We start from the raw sequence: 19,716 nt of genomic DNA, 5'->3' as shown, positions 1-19,716 counted from the left end.
CAGTGCAGCTTGTGCCTCCACATGGCACACGAAGGAAGAAAACATCGCCGCGTTCGAAACGAGTAGGCCGTTGCGTGCCGGCGTCACATTCCAAATTTTGCTGCATATTAAACGTACCCGCCAATTACTCAATTGGGATTTGCACAGCATTTACCGCCCCCTACTGGCAGACTGTTGCCTACTTGCAAAGCCAGCTGCTACTTTGCCACCTTGTGCTGTGGAGGGACAGCTGCCCCTGGGGGTGCTCTTGTAAATGTATGCGATAAGATGGGATGCAAGTCGGCTATTGCGTGTAAAGTGGTGTGTGATGCCCGGTGGCAAGGAGGGCGCTCTAGCCAGACGAGCCACGGTGGTGAGAGTTGTTGTCACACAGCGGCATGCCACGGCACGTGAGCCGCGGCACAACGGAGCTTGGCGCGGTGCCACGGCGACACGGCGGAGCGACGCGCCCAGGCACTGCATGGCTCACTTCACGCTTGATTATAAACAGGCATTCGATTTTATTACTAAAATTTTAACACACCTGCTGAGCACAGTAGCCCCAAAGGCCCAAATTGTCAACCGGCCAGCGACAAACGGCACCGTAAAAATTGTGATCGATATACGTTTATTTAATTTGGAAAAGTTGTAAAAACAGTGGGAGGGTATTCCGATCTGGAGAAATGTGCGGGAGGAAGCAGAAATATAAGTGTTGCGATCTGCAGTGTGGTGCTATCGCTGAGCTCCATTATGTCTTAAGCTGCACATATGGTTTATTTTTACCCGTCTATTGTAGGATTTTTTTACATTAAGTTCTGGCAAAAGGTTTCGTGTGAATACTTTTTGTGTTTGCTTCTCGTTGACTTGCACGGTCCCACCCCGCGAAGTCCTTCAGCTGCCGCCACTACCGCGGGTCTCGGGCTGTGGACGTCCACGTAACAGAGGTCCTTGGCTCAGTGGGCCTCGCCGTTAAGATAATAATGTCTGGGGAATAATTATTTCGGATTTATAGACGCTTTGGCCCGAAAGGGAAAACCTTGCTTCTTCGATGCCTCCTTAGCCAGATTAGTAACAGCCTAATTAGCCAGATTAGCAACGGCCAATTGTGATGCTGCAACATGCAACGCATCCACCTTGTGTAGGATGTTGCATGCAACCTACAGTAAACCCTGCAAGGTAACCCAGCGTCTCCTCACCCGCGTCCCTGATTCTGGTGTCTCCCCCATTTCTTTCCCTAAATCGTCATCAAAAGCCTCCCCAGAGTCCATGGGACCAGACATTTCACTTGCCGTTACCGACTGACGCACTAACAGGGGGTTATATTTGTAAAGATCTCTAACGGGTACCTGCTGTGGCTGAGTAATACCATGACAATGAACATCACAATTGAGCTGAATTCTGTTGGCTATGTAAAGAAATTGGTTTTACTAAAATGAAGAATCAACCCAAACGCTCAACCCAACCAAACAGTCCACGGTTTTCCTCTGCCGACTGGTGCACTTCTGGGTCTGGCAGAGCAGACTGATGCGTTTCCACCAATAGAACTTTTGATCACTTTTTCCTTGTGGCTAAATATATTTTTGGTTCCACTTCCTTATATCCTGCCAGATATCAAACGGAGAGCAAATGTTGGTTGGAAAACCAACAAAACATGTGCGCCTAAAGAAGACGTCCCTAAAGGGAATTCTGATTCAGTCAATCAGGGGGCGCATGACGTGAGTCACGTGACCTTCAGTAACGATGGGCCGACACCACGGAGCATTCCGATTGGTTGTCGGTGACGGACGGACAGGAGAAGGACAGTAGCATTTTATTATAAAGTAAGCCATGTTCAATTGTTCATCTTCATGAAGAGCACGTGACCCTGTGCAGCCAATCATAGCGTGTGTTGCTCGTGCATCAGCAACATTGTTCCACCCTGGTTTGATCGATGTTGAGTTTTTCAGTCCAGAGGGCAGCTTTATTTCCCCAGTGTTGCACCCTTTGTTGAACAGAGAACCCAGATGGCAAAATTGTTGCAAAAATTGCATAAATATGTATCCGATTACATCCACCCTGAATGCAGGAATTTAATTATTCTAAGCGGTACATTTCAAACAAAGTTATAATTTGCAGCAACAGGTGCGCCATTATTTATGCAGCCTATACCTATTAAATCTGTGACTGACTCGAAAAGGCCATGATAGCAGAGAGAGCCCATGGTAAACGGAACAGCGCTGTTGTCAGCGACGTTATAGCAAGAGATGTGCGGCATTTATCGGCGTCAGCGTGAGCCCTGCCTTCCCGGTGCTGGGGTCCACAGCTCGCCACCACGCCCAGCCGCCATACCCACGCCATGTCACGGCACTTGCAGTAAAGCGCATCACACGCACACTCGCGGCGGCCCTCTTGGGCCATCGACAGCCCACTTCTATTGCTGTTCCGCTGCAGGTGATACCATTGACATGTCAAAGCATCCAATCCTCTTTTGTAACTACAGATACGCAGGCGATGACTAACCGAGTGATTACAGCACCAGGTTCATGTGTTACACAATACTGTGAAGGCGACTGTAATGATTAGCCACGGAGCGCTGTGAAAAAACGATGTTTGACCTCAAAATATCCTGTTAGGTGACCGGCAGGGCGTGCTTGACGGGTGGCAGTGGAGGGAGGATGCGGAACGTGCGTCTTGCTCCTCACTGGATGCTGGAAGGGACGGGGTAGATGGGCTGAATGACCGGCCAGGTGCTGCGTCACCTCACCACCCACAGGGACAGCTACCGCTGGGGGCGCCCATTCAGACGTGTTGAGATGCGACGTGAGTCGCTCATCGTGTGTAAAAAGCTCCTCGGACACATCGGAGTAAAGTAGGGCGCTCCTGTATAAGCCCAATTGATTAATTTGCAGGTAATTTTATTCAGCATTGGGATGTTTTGGCCAATAACACAATGTATGTTTCTTAGCTATGGGAGGAAACCAGAGAACCCGGAGGAAACCCAGAACATGCAATCTCCACCCAGAGAGGCACCCAGGTTGGGACTCGAATCGAGGGACTTCTTGCTGTGAGGCCACGCGAGTGTCGCCACTGCACCGCCACCCGAGAGAGCCGGGCCTCGGGGCCGGGCCTCGGAGCCGGGCCTCGGAGCCGGGCCTCGGAGCCGGGCCTCGGAGCCGGGCCTCGGGGCCGGGCCTCGGGGCTTGCATAATGCAGCAGGATGGGCGCGAGCCGCACGCCCCCACACGCGCGCGGCCTTTGCGTTTTAAATAACGTGGGGAAGGAGCCGTGGTGCCGGAGCAGCGGAGGAGCCTGCCTGACAGGTCCTCGCGGGCAGTGGAAAAACAGCGCGGCGTTTAAATATTGATGCGCGGGTATCGCTTGCGCCCCCCGAGCGGGGAGGGCGTGGGTGACCCGGCGACGGCCGTCGCACGGCCCTGCGAGGAGGGCGGCTTGAAGCGGTGCAAGGGAAGAAGCGGAAAGAGAAGTCTGGTGAGTGAGTGAATAAGTGAGAGAATGAGCGTGTGGCTGAATGGGTGGGTGAGGAAGTGGGGGGTTGTGACATGCATGGTGATGTTTGGACACACAGTGGATGAGATGAAACGGTCAGCCTGGTAGACACAGTCCTCGACACGTGTGGAGGAATCGATGGGTGAAGCTGCGGTCCCCAGCTGGGCCCCACGTGGCCCTTCCGGCCGTGTAGCTGCCGGGCTCGTTGGGGCCCCGTGTGGGCGTCTCGCTCCGCTCACGGGGACCACACCGGCTGCGGTGGGAGCGTCGTGCTCGCCCCGTCCCGCCTTGCACGCTTCAACTTCCTCCACCCCCCCATCGCGCCCCTCGTGTCCTCCACCTCCTCCTAAACTCTCATCGCCGAACACGACAACATCGTTAGTAACGATCTTGTACATTTGGTATTCCCGCCGTTCCTTTAGCGCGAGGCTATCACGGCGGTGTTGTGTTTCACGGTCTCCGATTGTGGTGATGTTGCCGTGTGTCATCTCAAATGTGTCATTTGGCGGTAATTTTTCGAATTGGAAAAATGTGGACCGTGACGCCGACAAAAATGTCCAACTCTTTTCAATTGACATCACAGGACCTTAAACGTCCGCTGTGGAACCGACGGCGCGTAATTATGGTTAACACACCAGCAAGAATAACCAGGCTGGCCCGCTGGATTCTAACCGGTAACAAACGGCGAGCGTGCTACCGCCGAGCCGTGTCACCGCCCCACAGATGGTGTTACATTCGCTTTATATTATTAGAGTTATAGATTTTTTCCTTTGTTATCTTTGTGTTATTATAAATAAAGTTAACAATAATCTTGTTACCCAGTGTACAAAATGCCGCCGAATTTCATCAGTGAGCGTTGTTCCTGGCACGCCGGGCAGAAATGGGGCAACGCCGACTGCCGTCCCTTGCCGTTTGCTCTGCTGCTGCTGCTGAAATAGATCTCGCAAAAACGTCACTCTCCAAGGAGCAATTAAACGGTCGAGATGCTCGGTGTCTTCGTCGCGTAGCGCACGCGTGGCTTCAGGCGTGCACGTGTGGCGCTGTTCCCCGTCGCAGACCTCCACTGGCATCTGCTGCTGATTCGACAGAAGGAGCTGGTGGGGGTGCTTCCCGGGGGCCATGAGGTCTACAAGGTGTCCCGCATCGCATGCCTGCCGCTCAGCGCCGCCGATCCCTGCGAGATGGAGCTTCAGGTGGATACCGCTGCCTCACCACCACCCCTCTCACCCCACATTCACCCAGCAACCACCACCATCTTGTGAGATGTGATTTGCATGAATTACGTCGCTCTGTACAAATAAAACATGAACGGCCGACTCGTCCGCCGATGGAGATCGTACTTTCATTCACCCGTCATTTCACCACCAGGAAAGACACAACGGTAATCGTTGCTGCTGCTGTGTTCTAACTTCCTGTAGCCGTGCAAGAAGCATCACTTTGGCATTCCGAAGGGAGATAAGGTTGCTTCTGCAGTTGAGGACAAGTTCCTGCTGAAAACTTTAAACCACTTAAAGTCCAACGTTGCGGCTCCCATCAAGAAAAAGGTGAGAGGCAACGGCCATGGGTTTGAAAGGCACTGGCCGTGGGTTTGAGAGGCACTGGCCGTGGGTTTGAGAGGCACTGGCCGTGGGTTTGAGAGGCAACGGCCATGGGCTTGAGAGGCAACGGCCGTGGGCTTGAGAGGCACTGGCCGTGGGTTTGAGAGGCACTGGCCGTGGGTTTGAGAGGCACTGGCCGTGGGTTTGAGAGGCACTGGCCGTGGGTTTGAGAGGCACTGGCCGTGGGTTTGAGAGGCACTGGCCGTGGGTTTGAGAGGCACTGGCCGTGGGTTTGAGAGGCACTGGCCGTGGGCTTGAGAGGCACTGGCCGTGGGCTTGAGAGACACTGGCCGTGGGAACCAGAAATGGTAGAAATATTTGTTTTGTTTAACGGAACATCTTTGTTGAATAAATCAAGCGTGTATGCAAATGCATGCTGGGTACGACACATCCGGCACAATGCAGCCGCGGATGGAGGCTGTTCTGCTGTACCGTGTTGCCCCGGTCAGTCATAGCCGTGTAGGCTGTGGTGTGCAGTGCTGTGCAAGCTGGCAGTCTGTGCCGCGATGTGCAGTGGAGGTTGTCTGTGATGGGTGGTGCCAGTGGAGGCTCACTAAGATGTGCAGTGGAGGTTGTCTGTGATGGGTGGTGCCAGTGGAGGCTCACTAAGATGTGCAGTGCTGTGGAGTAGAGGTTGCTGTGATGTGAAGTGCTGTACAGTTCTGTCCTTGCGTATGATGGCAATATGTTTATGAGCTAAAAGCGAATGTCATGGTCTGCTATCCACAACGAGAGGGCTTCAGGAGAGAGTTTGTGTAATTCTGCTACTCCGTTGAAGGAGCGCAGACCAGTGGTTTACTTTATTGTCCAGAGTTTGGGCTGCATGCTCACAATTGCACTGCTGTGACTTGTGTCTGGCTTGCAGCAGCAACTCTGTGTGATGTGCACTGCCGTGTAGTAGGGTCTGGTTGAGATGTCCAGTGCGATGGAGGCTGGTCGTGGCGTGTGACGTTATTTGCTGGTGCTTCCCCCGCTCAGACCCAGAAGGATGCGTCAGGCCGGGATCGTCTGGAGCGCCGGCTGTTGGAAGAGCTGGTGAAGATGTTCACAGACTCGGACTCCTTCTTCTTCTCACCGACGTTTGACCTCACCAGCAGCGTGCAGAGGCAGCGCTCCTGCCAGCGCTCCAAGCCGCTCGCGTGGCAGGAGGTGACGAGCGTTAGAACAGCCATGCCGACACTAAGACTGATGACGGTGTCTGAAAGCTAAAGGTATCTAAGACGCTGTATGGAGCATATCATCGAAAAGATAGCAAAAGCAATAATCAGCTTAATAAATAAGTGGAAAATGCCACAGAAATGTGGTCAAGCATGGTTGACGGACTGATTCTCCACACACGAGCCACCACCACCACCGCGGATTGACCTAGGCTCAGAGTGATGTCAAATACAGGAGTTGACAGTGTAGTTACGTGCGTGCGTGTGCGCGTATGCCTAGTGGAGCGGTAGAGGTTAGCGTGCTCCATTTCGAATCTGGCCACCCAAGTTAAATTCCCGCTCACGGCCACCAACACCGGTGACGATTATCTGAACCGGTCCTCTGCTTGCCAAAGGTCAACACGGCCTCAAATGAGTACTTGGTGCTGTGTGTCAACATCGCCAATGGGGAGGCAGAGGCGGTCGGGCGTGGTGCCGGCCACTCACCCCCTCGTGTTCCACAGTGCCGCCCTTCATAGGTGCTACTCGCTGACAGCACTTTCCCCAAAAGTTTGTTAAGGCTACACGGTGGATCTTTGTCTTTGTCCAGTGCGATGACCGCTTCTTCTGGAACAAGCTCATGCTGCAGGACCTCATCGACTCGCGGGTGAGCCCTGCCCACCACCACCACGCTGCAGCTGCTCGCCGGGGGGCCCCCCAACAGCCTTGGCCACGACGACCTCCGGCCCCCCCCTCCACCCCCTCCCTCCGGCCCCCCCCTCCGGCCCCCCCCTCCGGTCCCCCCCCCCCCTCCGGCCCCCCCCTCCGGTCCCGCTCAGGGGACTCTGCTGATCATGTTTCGGTTTTGGCCCTTTTGAGCTCACAAATAGTTTTTGTTATTTTTATGCAGTTGGGTCAATTTATATTTTCTCAAATATCTAAAAAGGTTTTATTGACACAACCAAATATAAAAAAAACGAATTATATAAAGTACTACCACTGTCAACAAAATTAAGATGTATCAATGTGGCATGGAATACTGTGCTAGCTGCAGTGAATGTTCAGCATTTCCATCTGTATTGTACCGTTTTAGCTTTGTACCACGTGACCAGGCTTAGTGCAATTCCTACCTTTGACCCGGCACCATGGAGGTGGGGTTGATGGATCGTGCTCCGGTGTGAGGGGTTTTTGAAAGAATGTTGTAGGAGCCAAGCTTTGTTACTGCAATTGTATTTAATATCGATTATGTTTGTGCACTATTTTCGATTTCTTCTGAAACGTGTTTGTTTTTGCTCCGATTTAATTCAGCATCTTTGTTGTGCTTGCTTCTTACGCGATTGCTTTTGTGGTTTCGGTGACCCAGGTCTCTCTTGCAAATGCGACTCTATCCTGGTCTATGCAGTTCTCACCTGGTGAACCAAAATCAACTTGCAATTGGTTGGCAGGGAGGTGCCCTTGCACCTCACAACAAGGAGGGCCTGGGTTCGATTCCTGACTTGGGTGACTTTCTCTATGGAGTTTGTTTGTTCTGCCCCTGTTTTGCATGGGTTTCCACCAGGTCCTCCCAGTTTTCCCTCCCCTTAACTAATAAACGTATAATGTCGGTCACAATTAAAATTTGCGAAAATTACTCACAAATGTATCACACGGCTGAGTCGCGTCATGCCACACAGAGGCTGCCAATATAGGGGGACCTGCACTCTCAGACACTTCATTTCGTGACGGACAGAGCGCGTTACGTACGCAAGTTCGTCCATCGGAAACACCAGTGTTTTGCATGACGGGGCAAGCCACACACGCCTTGGCTGACTTAAAGTCGAGGCTAATTTAATTTGCAGCGGTTGAGTTTCGGTGAACCGGATGCTGCCGTCACATTCCCAGGACGAGCGGGCGAACTTCTGGATCGTGCCGGTGATCCAGGGGTTTGTGCAGATCGAGAAGCTTGTGGTAAAGTATGGGGACTCTTCGGACGACGAGCGCAGCAGCCCCGAGAGCCCGCCCACGGAAGCCTCGACCGAGGCCCCCCACCCCGAGTTCCTCGTCGCCCTCATCTCCCGGCGCAGCCGTCACCGCGCAGGTCTCACGGGCCGCCACGCGGCACGCACGCGGCACGCACGCACGCGGCACGCACGCAGGCGGGCACATGCACAGGCGGGCACGTGGCATGCACACGGCAGGCCCATGGGTGGGCAGTGGGGGGGGTATGCGAACAGCTTGATGGACAAACAGGTGGGCAGGTGGACAGCCTGGCCAAAGTTATTTTTTTTACTTTCTGGAGAATGTAAATGGCGGTCACGTGAACCCATGCATGCAGCACGCGCATACACAGATAATAACGGATTCCCAATCACTGTTTGATGCAGGCAATGTTGGCAAAATAGATTAGGTCTCTGGATTTTTCGACATTTTCTGTCACGTTACTTCCAGGGGGTTTTACACAGCAGACCAAGAACGACAATTCACCACAAATGGGGTGGGGGTGGGGGGTGTTGTCACAGGCATGAGGTACAAGCGGCGTGGGGTGGACAGGGATGGCCACGTCGCCAACTTTGTGGAGACGGAGCAGCTGATCCACATTCACACGCACACGCTGTCCTTCGTGCAAACACGCGGCTCGGTGCCCGTCTACTGGAGCCAGGCTGGGTACACCTACAACCCCAGGCCACAGCTGACCAAAGGTGAGAGACTCATCTCGCTCGCCCGGTGCTCAGCTTCCAGCCAACACGCTCCGGCGCTCTCTGCTCGCTCCCAGCGGGACAATGAGCAAGCGGAATATGCCAACTATTTTGACTGATTGCCATCGACAAAAATATAAACAAGTAAAAACATGTTTTTGATGCTGGTAACCACGTCCGCTGTTGTATTCACCACTGTAAACCTGTTTCTCCACATACATGGCTAAGCCAGTTTAGAATTGCTATATATGACGGAAGTAATTTCAATTTTCATTACCAATAAATGCTTGCTTTGTGACAAATGCATGTGTGGAAATACCCACATCAAAGTTTTCACCAAAGGATCTGCGAGGTTTGTTGCTGTTACTGGTGGTGAGAGTATTTGGTATGAGTGTGATGTGGTAGCTGGTAAAGGGTAGCTGTGCGTGGCAGGGCAATGCAGCGGTAACACTCGTGCCTCACGGCAATAAGGACCTGGATTCGATTCCTGACTCGGATGCCTCTGTGTGCGGAGTTTGTATGATCTCCCCCTGTCCTACAGAGTGAGTGGAGTTTGTATGATCTCCCCCTGTACTACAGAGTGAGTGGAGTTTGTGTGATCTCCCCCTGTCCTACAGAGTGAGTGGAGTTTGTGTGATCTCCCCCTGTCCTACAGAGTGAGTGGAGTTTGTGTGATCTCCCCCTGTCCTACAGAGTGAGTGGAGTTTGTGTGATCTCCCGCTGTCCTACAGAGTGAGTGGAGTTTGTGTGATCTCCCCCTGTCCTACAGAGTGAGTGGAGTTTGTGTGATCTCCCCCTGTCCTACAGAGTGAGTGGAGTTTGTGTGATCTCCCCCTGTCCTACAGAGTGAGTGGAGTTTGTTGATCTCCCCCTGACCTACTTGGGTTTCCTCCCGGTTCTCCGGGTTCCTCCCATAGGTGAAACAACCAAACAATGTCACCAGTATTGGACTAACATTGCGAAGCTGAAAAATCACTTGTAGATAACTCGGCTGGTTTCACACCAAAGCAACATTACCAACAGCATATTGATGGTCTGGTGAGATGCGTGGTGGAGGTGACGGGTGCTACCCCATGTTCTTGCAGGTGACAAGGACACCAGGGATGCGTTTGAAATGCACTTTAACAAGCAGCTCGAGATCTACCAAAGGCAGGTGTGTATTATATATATACATATTTTAAGTTACCTGTGTTTGACTGACAGCACACTTTGCTCCAGTTTTTGCTGCTAGTGTGATATATTTTTGGTTGAGGCCACGTAATTATCTGGGAAATGTTTTGTCATGAAACCCTCCACCACTCTACAAAGCCAGGCAAATAAAATTGTCACGCAGTGTACGAGCGTTTAACACGATAGTTGTTATTGTTTCAGCTCACTCATCAGTGAGTTGAAGAACAATTCTCACTGAAATCGAGCAATACAAAATATTTTGCTTGAAAGTGCTCCAAGCATCTTCAAGATAGAATTAGTATAGGTTCAGTTAACCGTTACCTTTTAACCCATACATTGACAACACTCGACTTTAGAGTGGCATCGGCTAGAAAAGTCGGTGTCGCTCTGTCTGGCGCGTACCGGTGATTTCAAGCGACTTGCCCAACGGTGAAACAATAATGCAGTGGGAAGCGTTGATCACAGGTGGTCGTCAACCTGGTGGACCTGGCCGGTCGGGAGAAGATCATTGGGGACACGTTCCTCAAGCACGTGCTGCACTTCAACAGCAAGCAACTCACCTATATCACCTTTGACTTCCACGAGCACTGGTACCCTCACCACACTGACACCACACTGGTACCCTCACCACACGGGCACCACACTGGCACCCTCACCACACTGACACCCTCACCACACTGACACCCTCACCACACTGGCACCCTCACCACACTGGTACCCTCACCACACGGTACCCTCACCACACTGGTACCCTCACCACACTGACACCCTCACCACACAGGTACCCTCACCACACGGTACCCTCACCACACTGGCACCCTCACCACACTGGTACCCTCACCACACTGACACCCTCACCACACTGATACCCTCACCACACGGTACCCTCACCACACGGTACCCTCACCACACGGTACCCTCACCACACTGGTACCCTCACCACACTGGTACTCTCACCACACTGTACCCTCACCACACTGTACCCTCACCACACGGTACCCTCACCACACTGGCACCCTCACCACACTGTACCCTCACCACACGGTAACCTCACCACACTGACACCCTCACCACACTGGTACCCTCACCACACGGTACCCTCACCACACGGTACCCTCACCACACGGGCACCGCGGCCTGCCGAGAGCGCCCTGAGTGATTCGGCTAATTCCAGACCCTCCGTCTCGTCCGGAGACCAAGAATAAACCCCGGGAATGAGCCACTGACTCCGAATGTTCAAACTAACAGCAATGCAAGCACGGAGTTACCATTCACACTGCAGCAAAACTTTAACGTCAACACTAACCCTCGTGAGTTAACTCCAACTAATATTTTATTGACTAATTTCATGTAAAATTCACTCATAGTTTTGATCCCTTTACCCAGTGGCGGCTCCTGCAAAATCTCTCAGGGGGGGGCAAATGTCTGGATGATTGATAAGGATAAAGTCCACCCATGCAATGGATAAATTAATAGCTTAAGCATGTAAAGGCAACTTCACTTCTTTAATATTAATGAAAAATAAAGTGACTCTTACAATACATCTTGTTTGTTTCTATACTCACTATTAAAACAAACCACTCAAGTTTCTTTTATTAAAGATTCTACTAGGTGGCGACAAATTATATTGTTGGATGAAACGTGCTTACGTATGATGACGTAAGCACGTATGATGACGTAAGCACGTTAGGGCGAGCCCTCCCGGAAGCCATAGAGAATGCATTGCAGCGCCCCCGTTCGAAAAAAACCATCTTTGAATGTAAGTCTATGGGACCACTCGGGGCGATTCTCAGCTGGAGGGAAATCGCCCAAAAAGAGGCGGTACTCCACAGAACGTAGCATGACGCTGATTGGACTATATCCAGAGGCACAGTGACGGCTAGCGTGACTCTGTGGTTGAATGACATTGGTGGTGCGTCGCCCAATCGCCCTAATGAAGAAACCGCCCCTGCCTTTACCCCTAACTCATCCAGAACTGCTCATTGGCAACGGTCATGGAAATCTGTGGAATTGCTAATGTATGACTTATCATTGTGCATTCTAAATATATAATATATCATGTGAAAATTTGAATTGTTAAAAATAATGTAAACAAAATGTTAATTTTATCTCCAAAACATCTGAGACTGCTGTGTTTATCTCTGCCAGGCATCATCTCTGCCAGGCATCATCTCTGCCAGGCTTCATCTCTGCCAGGCATCATCTCTGCCAGGCTTCATCTCTGCCAGGCATCATCTCTGTTAGGCATCATCTCTGCCAGGCATCATCTCTGCCAGGCTTCATCTCTGCCAGGCATCATCTCTGCCAGGCATCATCTCTGCCAGGCTTCATCTCTGCCAGGCATCATCTCTGCCAGGCTTCATCTCTGTTAGGCATCATCTCTGCCAGGCATCATCTCTGCCAGGCATCATCTCTGTTAGGCATCATCTCTGCCAGGCATCATCTCTGCCAGGCATCATCTCTGCCAGGCATCATCTCTGCCAGGCATCATCTCTGCCAGGCATCATCTCTGTTAGGCATCATCTCTGCCAGGCATCATCTCTGCCAGGCATCATCTCTGCCAGGCATCATCTCTGTTAGGCATCATCTCTGCCAGGCATCATCTCTGCCAGGCATCATCTCTGCTAGGCATCATCTCTATCAGGCATCATCTCTGTTAGGCATCATCTCTGTTAGGCATCATCTCTGCCAGGCTTCATCTCTGCCAGGCATCATCTCTGCCAGGCATTATTATCTCTGCCAAAGTTCATCTCTGCCAGGGCTCGATGGCATCCCCCGTGTTTGCTGGATTAGCGCCGAGCAGTCCGCTGGCATGGGGGCCATCGTGGTAATAATACTCATGCACGACTCGGGTGCCTCTGTGTGGAGTTTGTATCCTCTCCTCTCTTCTCATGGGTTCTCCAGTTTTCCCCCATAGCTATAAAACACACAAACAGGGGAACTGATATTGGTCAAACATTCCAGTGCTGCAAAATTACCGGCAGGTTATTCAAACGGTTTACACAGAGCAACATTGTTCCCGACTGTGCAATAATATAAATAATAGTTATGAATCACAATTGCTGCTGACAGCACAGCGAGGTTGGAGAGCAGCAACTTGTGGATCGCCGTGCTGCGAACGAGCAGCTAGTGCGGTCAAACAGCCCCGACACTGACCGCCTTCATTCAGCAGTGGATTGACATGTGGCTTCAACGCTACGAACGATGATTGGTAACCATCAATCGCCGGCGATTACACGATGAGAAGTCGGTGCAAACGGTTCCACAGATGCGTATTGGCGCGGTGTGCGCGCCCGCTTGCTTGTGTTGACGTGCGCGTCCCGTCCCCAGCCGCGGCATGAAGTTTGAAAACGTTCACATTCTCACGGACGCCATCTCCGAGATTATCAATGACATGAAATGGTGCTGGTAAGCGTTTATCTCTTTGCGACATAAACCAATCGCGCCACCGAACTATAAACCCGATGGTCGACATGGTGTGCTCCACCGTGTGCTCCACCGTGCATGCTCACTCGCATGTGCTCCACCGTGTGCCCCTGCCTGTCATGCGTCTTTGTCTTTGTGTACCAATGGGGAGCAGTGGTGCAGCGGTGCAGCGGTTAGCGTGCCGCACTACGGACCCGGCGCCTCGAGTTTGATTCCCGCTCGCAGTCGAAATCAGTGACGAATATCTGAACTGGTCATGGACCTCCACTAAGTCGACTCGCCTTTAAATTACCATCTTATGCAGTGTGTGAACATCACCATCAACACCACGTCAGTGTGTGAACATCACACACTGAGGTGGTGTTATGCAGTGTGTGAACATCAAAATTGTGGAGAAAAAGGCAGCTTGACGTGGTGTTGGCCACCCACCCCCCTCGTGTACATGCCAGTCTCCAAATGTGCTCGCTAACAGCACCTCCGCTTAGCACGGTCGGCTGCGTCCGGTGAAAAAGAAGTTGAACATACGTAGTTACCCCAACAGTATATTACGTAGTTGCCCCAACAGTATATTACGTAGTTGCCCCAACAGTATATTACGTAGTTGCCCCAACAGTATATTACGTAGTTGCCCCAACAGTATATTACGTAGTTGCCCCAACAGTATATTACGTAGTTGCCCCAACAGTATATTACGTAGTTGCCCCAACAGTATATTACGTAGTTGCCCCAACAGTATATTACGTAGTTGCCCCAACAGTATATTACGTAGTTGCCCCAACAGTATATTACGTAGTTGCCCCAACAGTATATTACGTAGTTGCCCCAACAGTATATTAAAGGCTAATTGGGGGATCTTTGCCTTTGTCCCATTGGATGAGTGCAGTAAGCGAGGTCAGGGCGCTGGGTGGGAAGTGAGTCAATGAGAACGGTGTGGTGGTTACGACCGTGGGTGGCAAGTGTCTGCGTGTGTGGTGGGTGTCGGCGTGGGTGGCGAGGGTCTGCGTGTGTGGTGGGTGTCGGCATGGGTGGCGAGGGTGGCGAGCGTCTGCGTGCGTGGTGGGTGCCGGTGTGGGTGGCGAGCGTGTCTGTGCGTGCGTTGCCAGGGCGGACGCGGCAGGGCTCATTCAGGCCCAACAAGGAGTGTTCCGCGTGAACTGCATGGACTGCCTCGACCGCACCAACGTGGTGCAGGCCGCCATCGCCCGCATCGTCATGGAGAGCCAGGTGTCTGCGTCTCCCACCACTAACCACGGCACCGCCAATCTCTGCACAAATGTCCCTAACCCCACCCGCACTTGCTAATATCATCATCATTGTGATCATCATCTGGTGACCGGGCTACTCTGGTGTGTCATTGAGATTTTGGTCCACAACACTGCATTCTGTGTTCGGAATTTTACTTGACCCATCATTCTACTGTGGTAGATAAAACGAGTACTGTCCGTATAAATTCTATATTTGTTCTCCATTCAATATTTGTTGTCCATCAATATAAGTAAGTGGGATTGCGCAGGACACGTCAGGAGAAGAGATGATGGTCGATGGTGAAGAATAGCGATGTAGTGGCAGCTGAGGGAGATGACGCTCCCTGTGCAGGTGCTAACCGCTTCTTTATTACATCGCAGGATTGCGAGAGATGGTGGTGGCTTGAGGCCTTTGTCCAGCAGTGGATCGATCATGCCTGATGATGGCAGAGATAATGGCCCCCACCATAGGAATGTGGAATTTTCACAGCCCGTAGACCCCCACAGAGATGTGACCGTCAAACGCGCGTCGAACGCGGAGAAGGGCCCCGTGTTTTGACCGAGCCCCTCCTCCCGCCCCTCTCAGCTAAAGAAGCTGGGCGCCATGCCCCCGGAGCACCAGCTGCCCATTAAATGCCGGCGCATCTACCAGGTGATGTGGGCCAATCACGGGGACACCGTGAGCCGGCAGTACGCGGGCACGGCCGCCCTCAAGGTGAGTTGTGCGCCGCCTTGCTCGTCAGCAGCACCCTCTTGGGCTCACGGCAGGGGAGCTCGCGGGTCTGCCGCTTTCACGCGCGCTTGTGTGACGTGTGGCCACTAGGCGCTTGTGTGACGTGTGCAACAAATCCAACTGCCATGCGTGCGAGCGTCGTAACGGCGTGCGTGTCCCCGCTCGCAGGGGGACTTCACGCGCACTGGCGAGCGGCGGTTCGCCGGCGTGATGAAGGACGGCTACAACTCGGCTAATAGATACTACCTCAACCAGTTCCGCGACGCCTATCGGCAAGCTGCCATAGGTGCGGTGCACACACACCGAGCATCGCGCTACTCCTGGTCTTGCGGTGTGATCCCTGCCAGCTACCCACGCAACGTGCCTCTGGCTCAAACTATCTCATGATTTGTTTTATTCATAGCTGTCCTGCCTGGTCCCATAGGAGGACATGGAACAAAAACATTTGCTTTCAAAGAAAATGCTGATATAATTTTTTCCAGAAAAAGTGATAAATTCCACCAAATTTTGAGTCGCCATTAAGACTGCCCTTTGAATAAGCGTAACCTGTCTGGTATTTTGTTTAACACAATATTATTTGGACTGCCTCTGTGCCACTCTCAGTGAGCATTGTTTTGTTTGCCTGGCCGTGACGGTGCCATCTGTCCTGTGCCGCCTGCGTGCGCAGACCTGATGCAGGGGCTGCCGGTGACGGATGACCTGAGCACCATCGTGAGCCGCGAGCGGCACCACGAGGCGCTGGCTCGCAGGGAGAGCCGGCGCAGCCAGGCCGAGCAGGTGAGCCAGCTGCTGCAGTCCTGCATGAAGCAGCTGCTGCCCAGCCACGAGGAGTTCCACGGGGGCTGGGCGCTCATCGACTGCGACCCCAGGTGAGGGCGAGGCGCACGGCCCTCGACCCCCCGCTCAGCGCCACCGCACCCTGCTGCTCACACGGAGCCCCCTGCACATACGTGCTCGGCGCGAATGCTCACAGCTGCTCACACATGAACGACACGTGCTTCACAGTGCTTGTACGCAAATTATTCGATTGCTACTGCCCAGTAGTTTTGCGTTAGTGCAGTGACAGAGCTGTCGATGAGTTCGACGCGTCTTCTACACACGAGGCGTAAACACGCACGGGACGGCTCGCAGCACGGAGCCGCCGCGTCTCTCCGCGTCTGGGGTTGTGTGCTTGGCGGGCATCGTGCGGGCGGTCTGGAGCAGGCGCAGGAGTGCACATGGCGAGAACTCCGGAGGTGGGGTCTGTGACGTCAAGGCCAATGTGGCACGGAGGGGGGCGGTGGAGGTGACCGCGTCCGTGTTGAATGTGACCCCCACAGTCTGACGGACGCCACGCACCGCGACGTCGACGTCCTGCTCATCCTCACCAACCGCGCGTACTACGTCGCATAGTGAGTCGCGGCAAAGATGCACATGCACCGGTGCACGCGTGTATGTGTGTGCGTGTCTGCATGGCGGGTTAGCACGCTGCGCCACGAACCCGGCCACCCACATTCCATTCCCCACTCACGGCCATCACCAGTGACGATTATTTGAATCGGTCCTGAGCTTTCCCTAGGTCAACTAGGCCTCAAATGAGTACCTGGTGCGGTTAGCACCAGGTACTCATTATAGCACACTGTGCTATAAACCCGGCGGCCCAAGTTTAATTTGCGCTCACGGCCACCATCGGTAACGAATATCTGAACTGGCCCTGGACATCCCCTAGGCCCTGGACCTTGGCTAGGCGTTCACATGTTACTCACCACCTGAGGTGTATCACGTGTCAATGATGAAGCGTCAGCGCAAGCCTCAGCTGCTTATTCACCGTGCGAACCACGTGCGTGCCAACCGCGTGCGTGCCAACTGCGTGCATGCCAACCGCGTGCGTGCCAACCGCGTGCGTGCGGTCTGCGGCATGTGACCGTGTGTGCTGCAGCTTTGACGAGGAGGCTGATAAGATCACTCACTACCAGAGGATCGACCTGGCCGACCTGGAGAAAATAGAGATCGGTGAGCGTGCTTCACCTGGTCGGACGCAACGATTCTCGTGATGATTGATGATGATGAATGATGATGAGGAATATTTCAAGCAGTGAGCTCTAGAGGTAATAATGAGCGGAGCACTACGTTTTCGCAGACAATGGTGCAATCCATTGTTGATCTTTGGGCGAGGCCACATAACGATCTGGCCAAATTTGTGTCGTTAAGACCCCTCCACCACCCAACACGGCCAAAACGAATGTAATTGTGACGAGTACGGGCGTACGCATTTCAGCTTCCCGGTAAGTTCCAGAACGAGTCTCACAACCAGATTTGAAGATCGGCCAAGAACGATTTGCGAGCGTCCCCTGCACGAGCGCCGACTGGCAGATTACACGATGCCCTGCACACGCAGTGTAACCAGAGCGCCAAACGGCTCCAACGAGGGGAACGCTTTTTGTACCAGTGGTTAGCAATGCTCGTGTAAGCAGTGGAGTGACAACTTCCGTTTGTTTGAGGTTTCGCCGAACATGTGAATATATCGATAGCGACGTATCCACACGCCGAGTTGAGTCGGCGCCGCGCTCGTTGCAGGCCCTGAGCCCACGCTGTTCGGGAAGCCCAAGTTCATCTGCATGCGCGTGCACTCCACGTTCAACGGCGCCGGCGGATACTTCCACACGCTGCGAGCCGCCACGCGCTCCCCCGAGGACAGCGGCAAAGGTGAGCGTGCGTGTGCAGCTGTGTGTGGGGGGGGAGTGGTAGTGTAGCGGTTAGCACGCTGCGCTACGAACCGAGACCCAAGGTCGAATCCCGCTCACGGCCGACACCAGTGACAATTATCTGAACTGGTGCGGTGTGTCAACATCCCAACTGTGGAGCTAAAAGCGGCTGGGCGTGATGTTGGCCACCTACCCCCTCGTATGCCACAGTGCCGGCCTTCACAGGTGCTCGCTAACAGCACTTGCCCCAACAGTCTGTTACAGGCTATATACGGGGCTATATGGAGCTGCGTGTGTGTGGAGCTACGTGTGTGGAGCTGCGTGTGTGGAGCTGTGTGTGTGGGGGGGCTGTGAATGTGTGAAGCTCCTTGTGTGTGGAGCTGCGCTAGTGTGCAGCTTCATGTGTGTGGAGCTATGTGTATTGGGGGCTGTGTGCGTGTGGAGTTGCGTGTGTGGGGGGGCTATGAGTGTGTGGAGTTGCGTGTGTGGGGGGGCTGTGTGTGTGTGGAGCTACGCGTGTGGGGGGCTGTGTCCGTGTGGAGTTGCGTGTGTGGGGGGGCTGTGAGTGTGTGGAGTTGCGTGTGTGGGGGGGGCGTGTGTGGGGGGGCTGTGTGCGTGTGGAGTTGCGTGTGTGGGGGGCTGTGTGTGTGTGGAATTGCGTGTGTGGGGGGCTGTGTGTGTGTGGAGTTGCGTGTGTGGGGGGGCTGTGTGTGGAGTTGCGTGTGTGGGGGGCTGTGTGTGTGTGGAGCTACGCGTGTGGGGGGGGCTGTGTGCGTGTGAAGTTGCATGTGTGGGGGGCTGTGAGTGTGTGGAGCTACGCGTGTGGGGGGGCTGTGTGTGTGTGGAGTTGCGTGTGTGGGGGGCTGTGTGTGTGTGGAGTTGCGTGTGTGGGGGGCTGTGTGTGTGGAGTTGCGTGTGTGGGGGGGCTGTGTGTGTGTGGAGTTGCGTGTGTGGGGGGGCTGTGAGTGTGTGGAGTTGCGTGTGTGGAGGGCTGTGAGCGTGTGGAGTTGCGTGTGTGGGGGGGCTGTGTGTGTGTGGAGCTATGTGTGTGGGGGGCTGTGTGCGTGTGGAGTTGCGTGTGTGGGGGGCTGTGAGTGTGTGGAGTTGCGTGTGTGGGGGGGGCGTGTGTGGGGGGGCTGTGTGCGTGTGGAGTTGCGTGTGTGGGGGGCTGTGTGTGTGTGTGGAATTGCGTGTGTGGGGGGCTGTGTGTGTGTGGAGTTGCGTGTGTGGGGGGGCTGTGTGTGTGTGGAGTTGCGTGTGTGGGGGGGCTGTGAGTGTGTGGAGTTGCGTGTGTGGGGGGCTGTGAGCGTGTGGAGTTGCGTGTGTGTGGAGCTATGTGTGTGGGGGGGCTGTGTGCGTGTGGAGTTGCGTGTGTGGGGGGGCTGTGTGTGTGTGGGGGGCTGGGTGTGTGTGGAGTTGCGTGTGTGGGGGGCTGTGTGCGTGTGGAGTTGTGTGTGTGGGGGGCTGTGTGCGTGTGGAGTTGCGTGTGTGGGGGGGCTGTGTGTGTGTGGAGTTGCGTGTGTGGAGTTGCGTGTGTGGGGGGCTGTGTGCGTGTGTGGGGGGCTGTGTGCGTGTGGAGTTGCGT

At 53.7% G+C, this 19,716-nt stretch overlaps 1 protein-coding gene across 1 annotated transcript in view; it reads left to right on the top strand.

Moving 5' to 3' along the window:
- The window catches only part of INPP5F (inositol polyphosphate-5-phosphatase F), a 30,469-nt gene that overhangs the window by 4,594 nt on the left and 6,159 nt on the right, over positions 1–19,716 (top strand). The window contains exons 3-18 of the mRNA XM_078861780.1: positions 4,522–4,658; positions 4,884–5,009; positions 6,042–6,212; positions 6,810–6,866; positions 8,081–8,276; positions 8,698–8,877; positions 9,960–10,027; positions 10,510–10,634; positions 13,375–13,452; positions 14,574–14,694; positions 15,301–15,429; positions 15,616–15,733; positions 16,115–16,316; positions 16,767–16,838; positions 17,366–17,439; positions 18,004–18,132. Coding sequence (XP_078717906.1) covers positions 4,522–4,658; positions 4,884–5,009; positions 6,042–6,212; positions 6,810–6,866; positions 8,081–8,276; positions 8,698–8,877; positions 9,960–10,027; positions 10,510–10,634; positions 13,375–13,452; positions 14,574–14,694; positions 15,301–15,429; positions 15,616–15,733; positions 16,115–16,316; positions 16,767–16,838; positions 17,366–17,439; positions 18,004–18,132 — 1,983 coding nt within the window. The remainder of the gene's footprint in view (positions 1–4,521; positions 4,659–4,883; positions 5,010–6,041; positions 6,213–6,809; positions 6,867–8,080; positions 8,277–8,697; positions 8,878–9,959; positions 10,028–10,509; positions 10,635–13,374; positions 13,453–14,573; positions 14,695–15,300; positions 15,430–15,615; positions 15,734–16,114; positions 16,317–16,766; positions 16,839–17,365; positions 17,440–18,003; positions 18,133–19,716) is intronic.

This window comes from Lampetra fluviatilis, chromosome 12, assembly GCF_964198595.1.
Source record: "Lampetra fluviatilis chromosome 12, kcLamFluv1.1, whole genome shotgun sequence".
NCBI classification, from domain to species: Eukaryota; Metazoa; Chordata; class Hyperoartia; order Petromyzontiformes; family Petromyzontidae; genus Lampetra; species Lampetra fluviatilis.
Note: the sequence above shows the minus strand (reverse complement) of the source record. Positions and strands in the feature narration are given on the sequence as shown.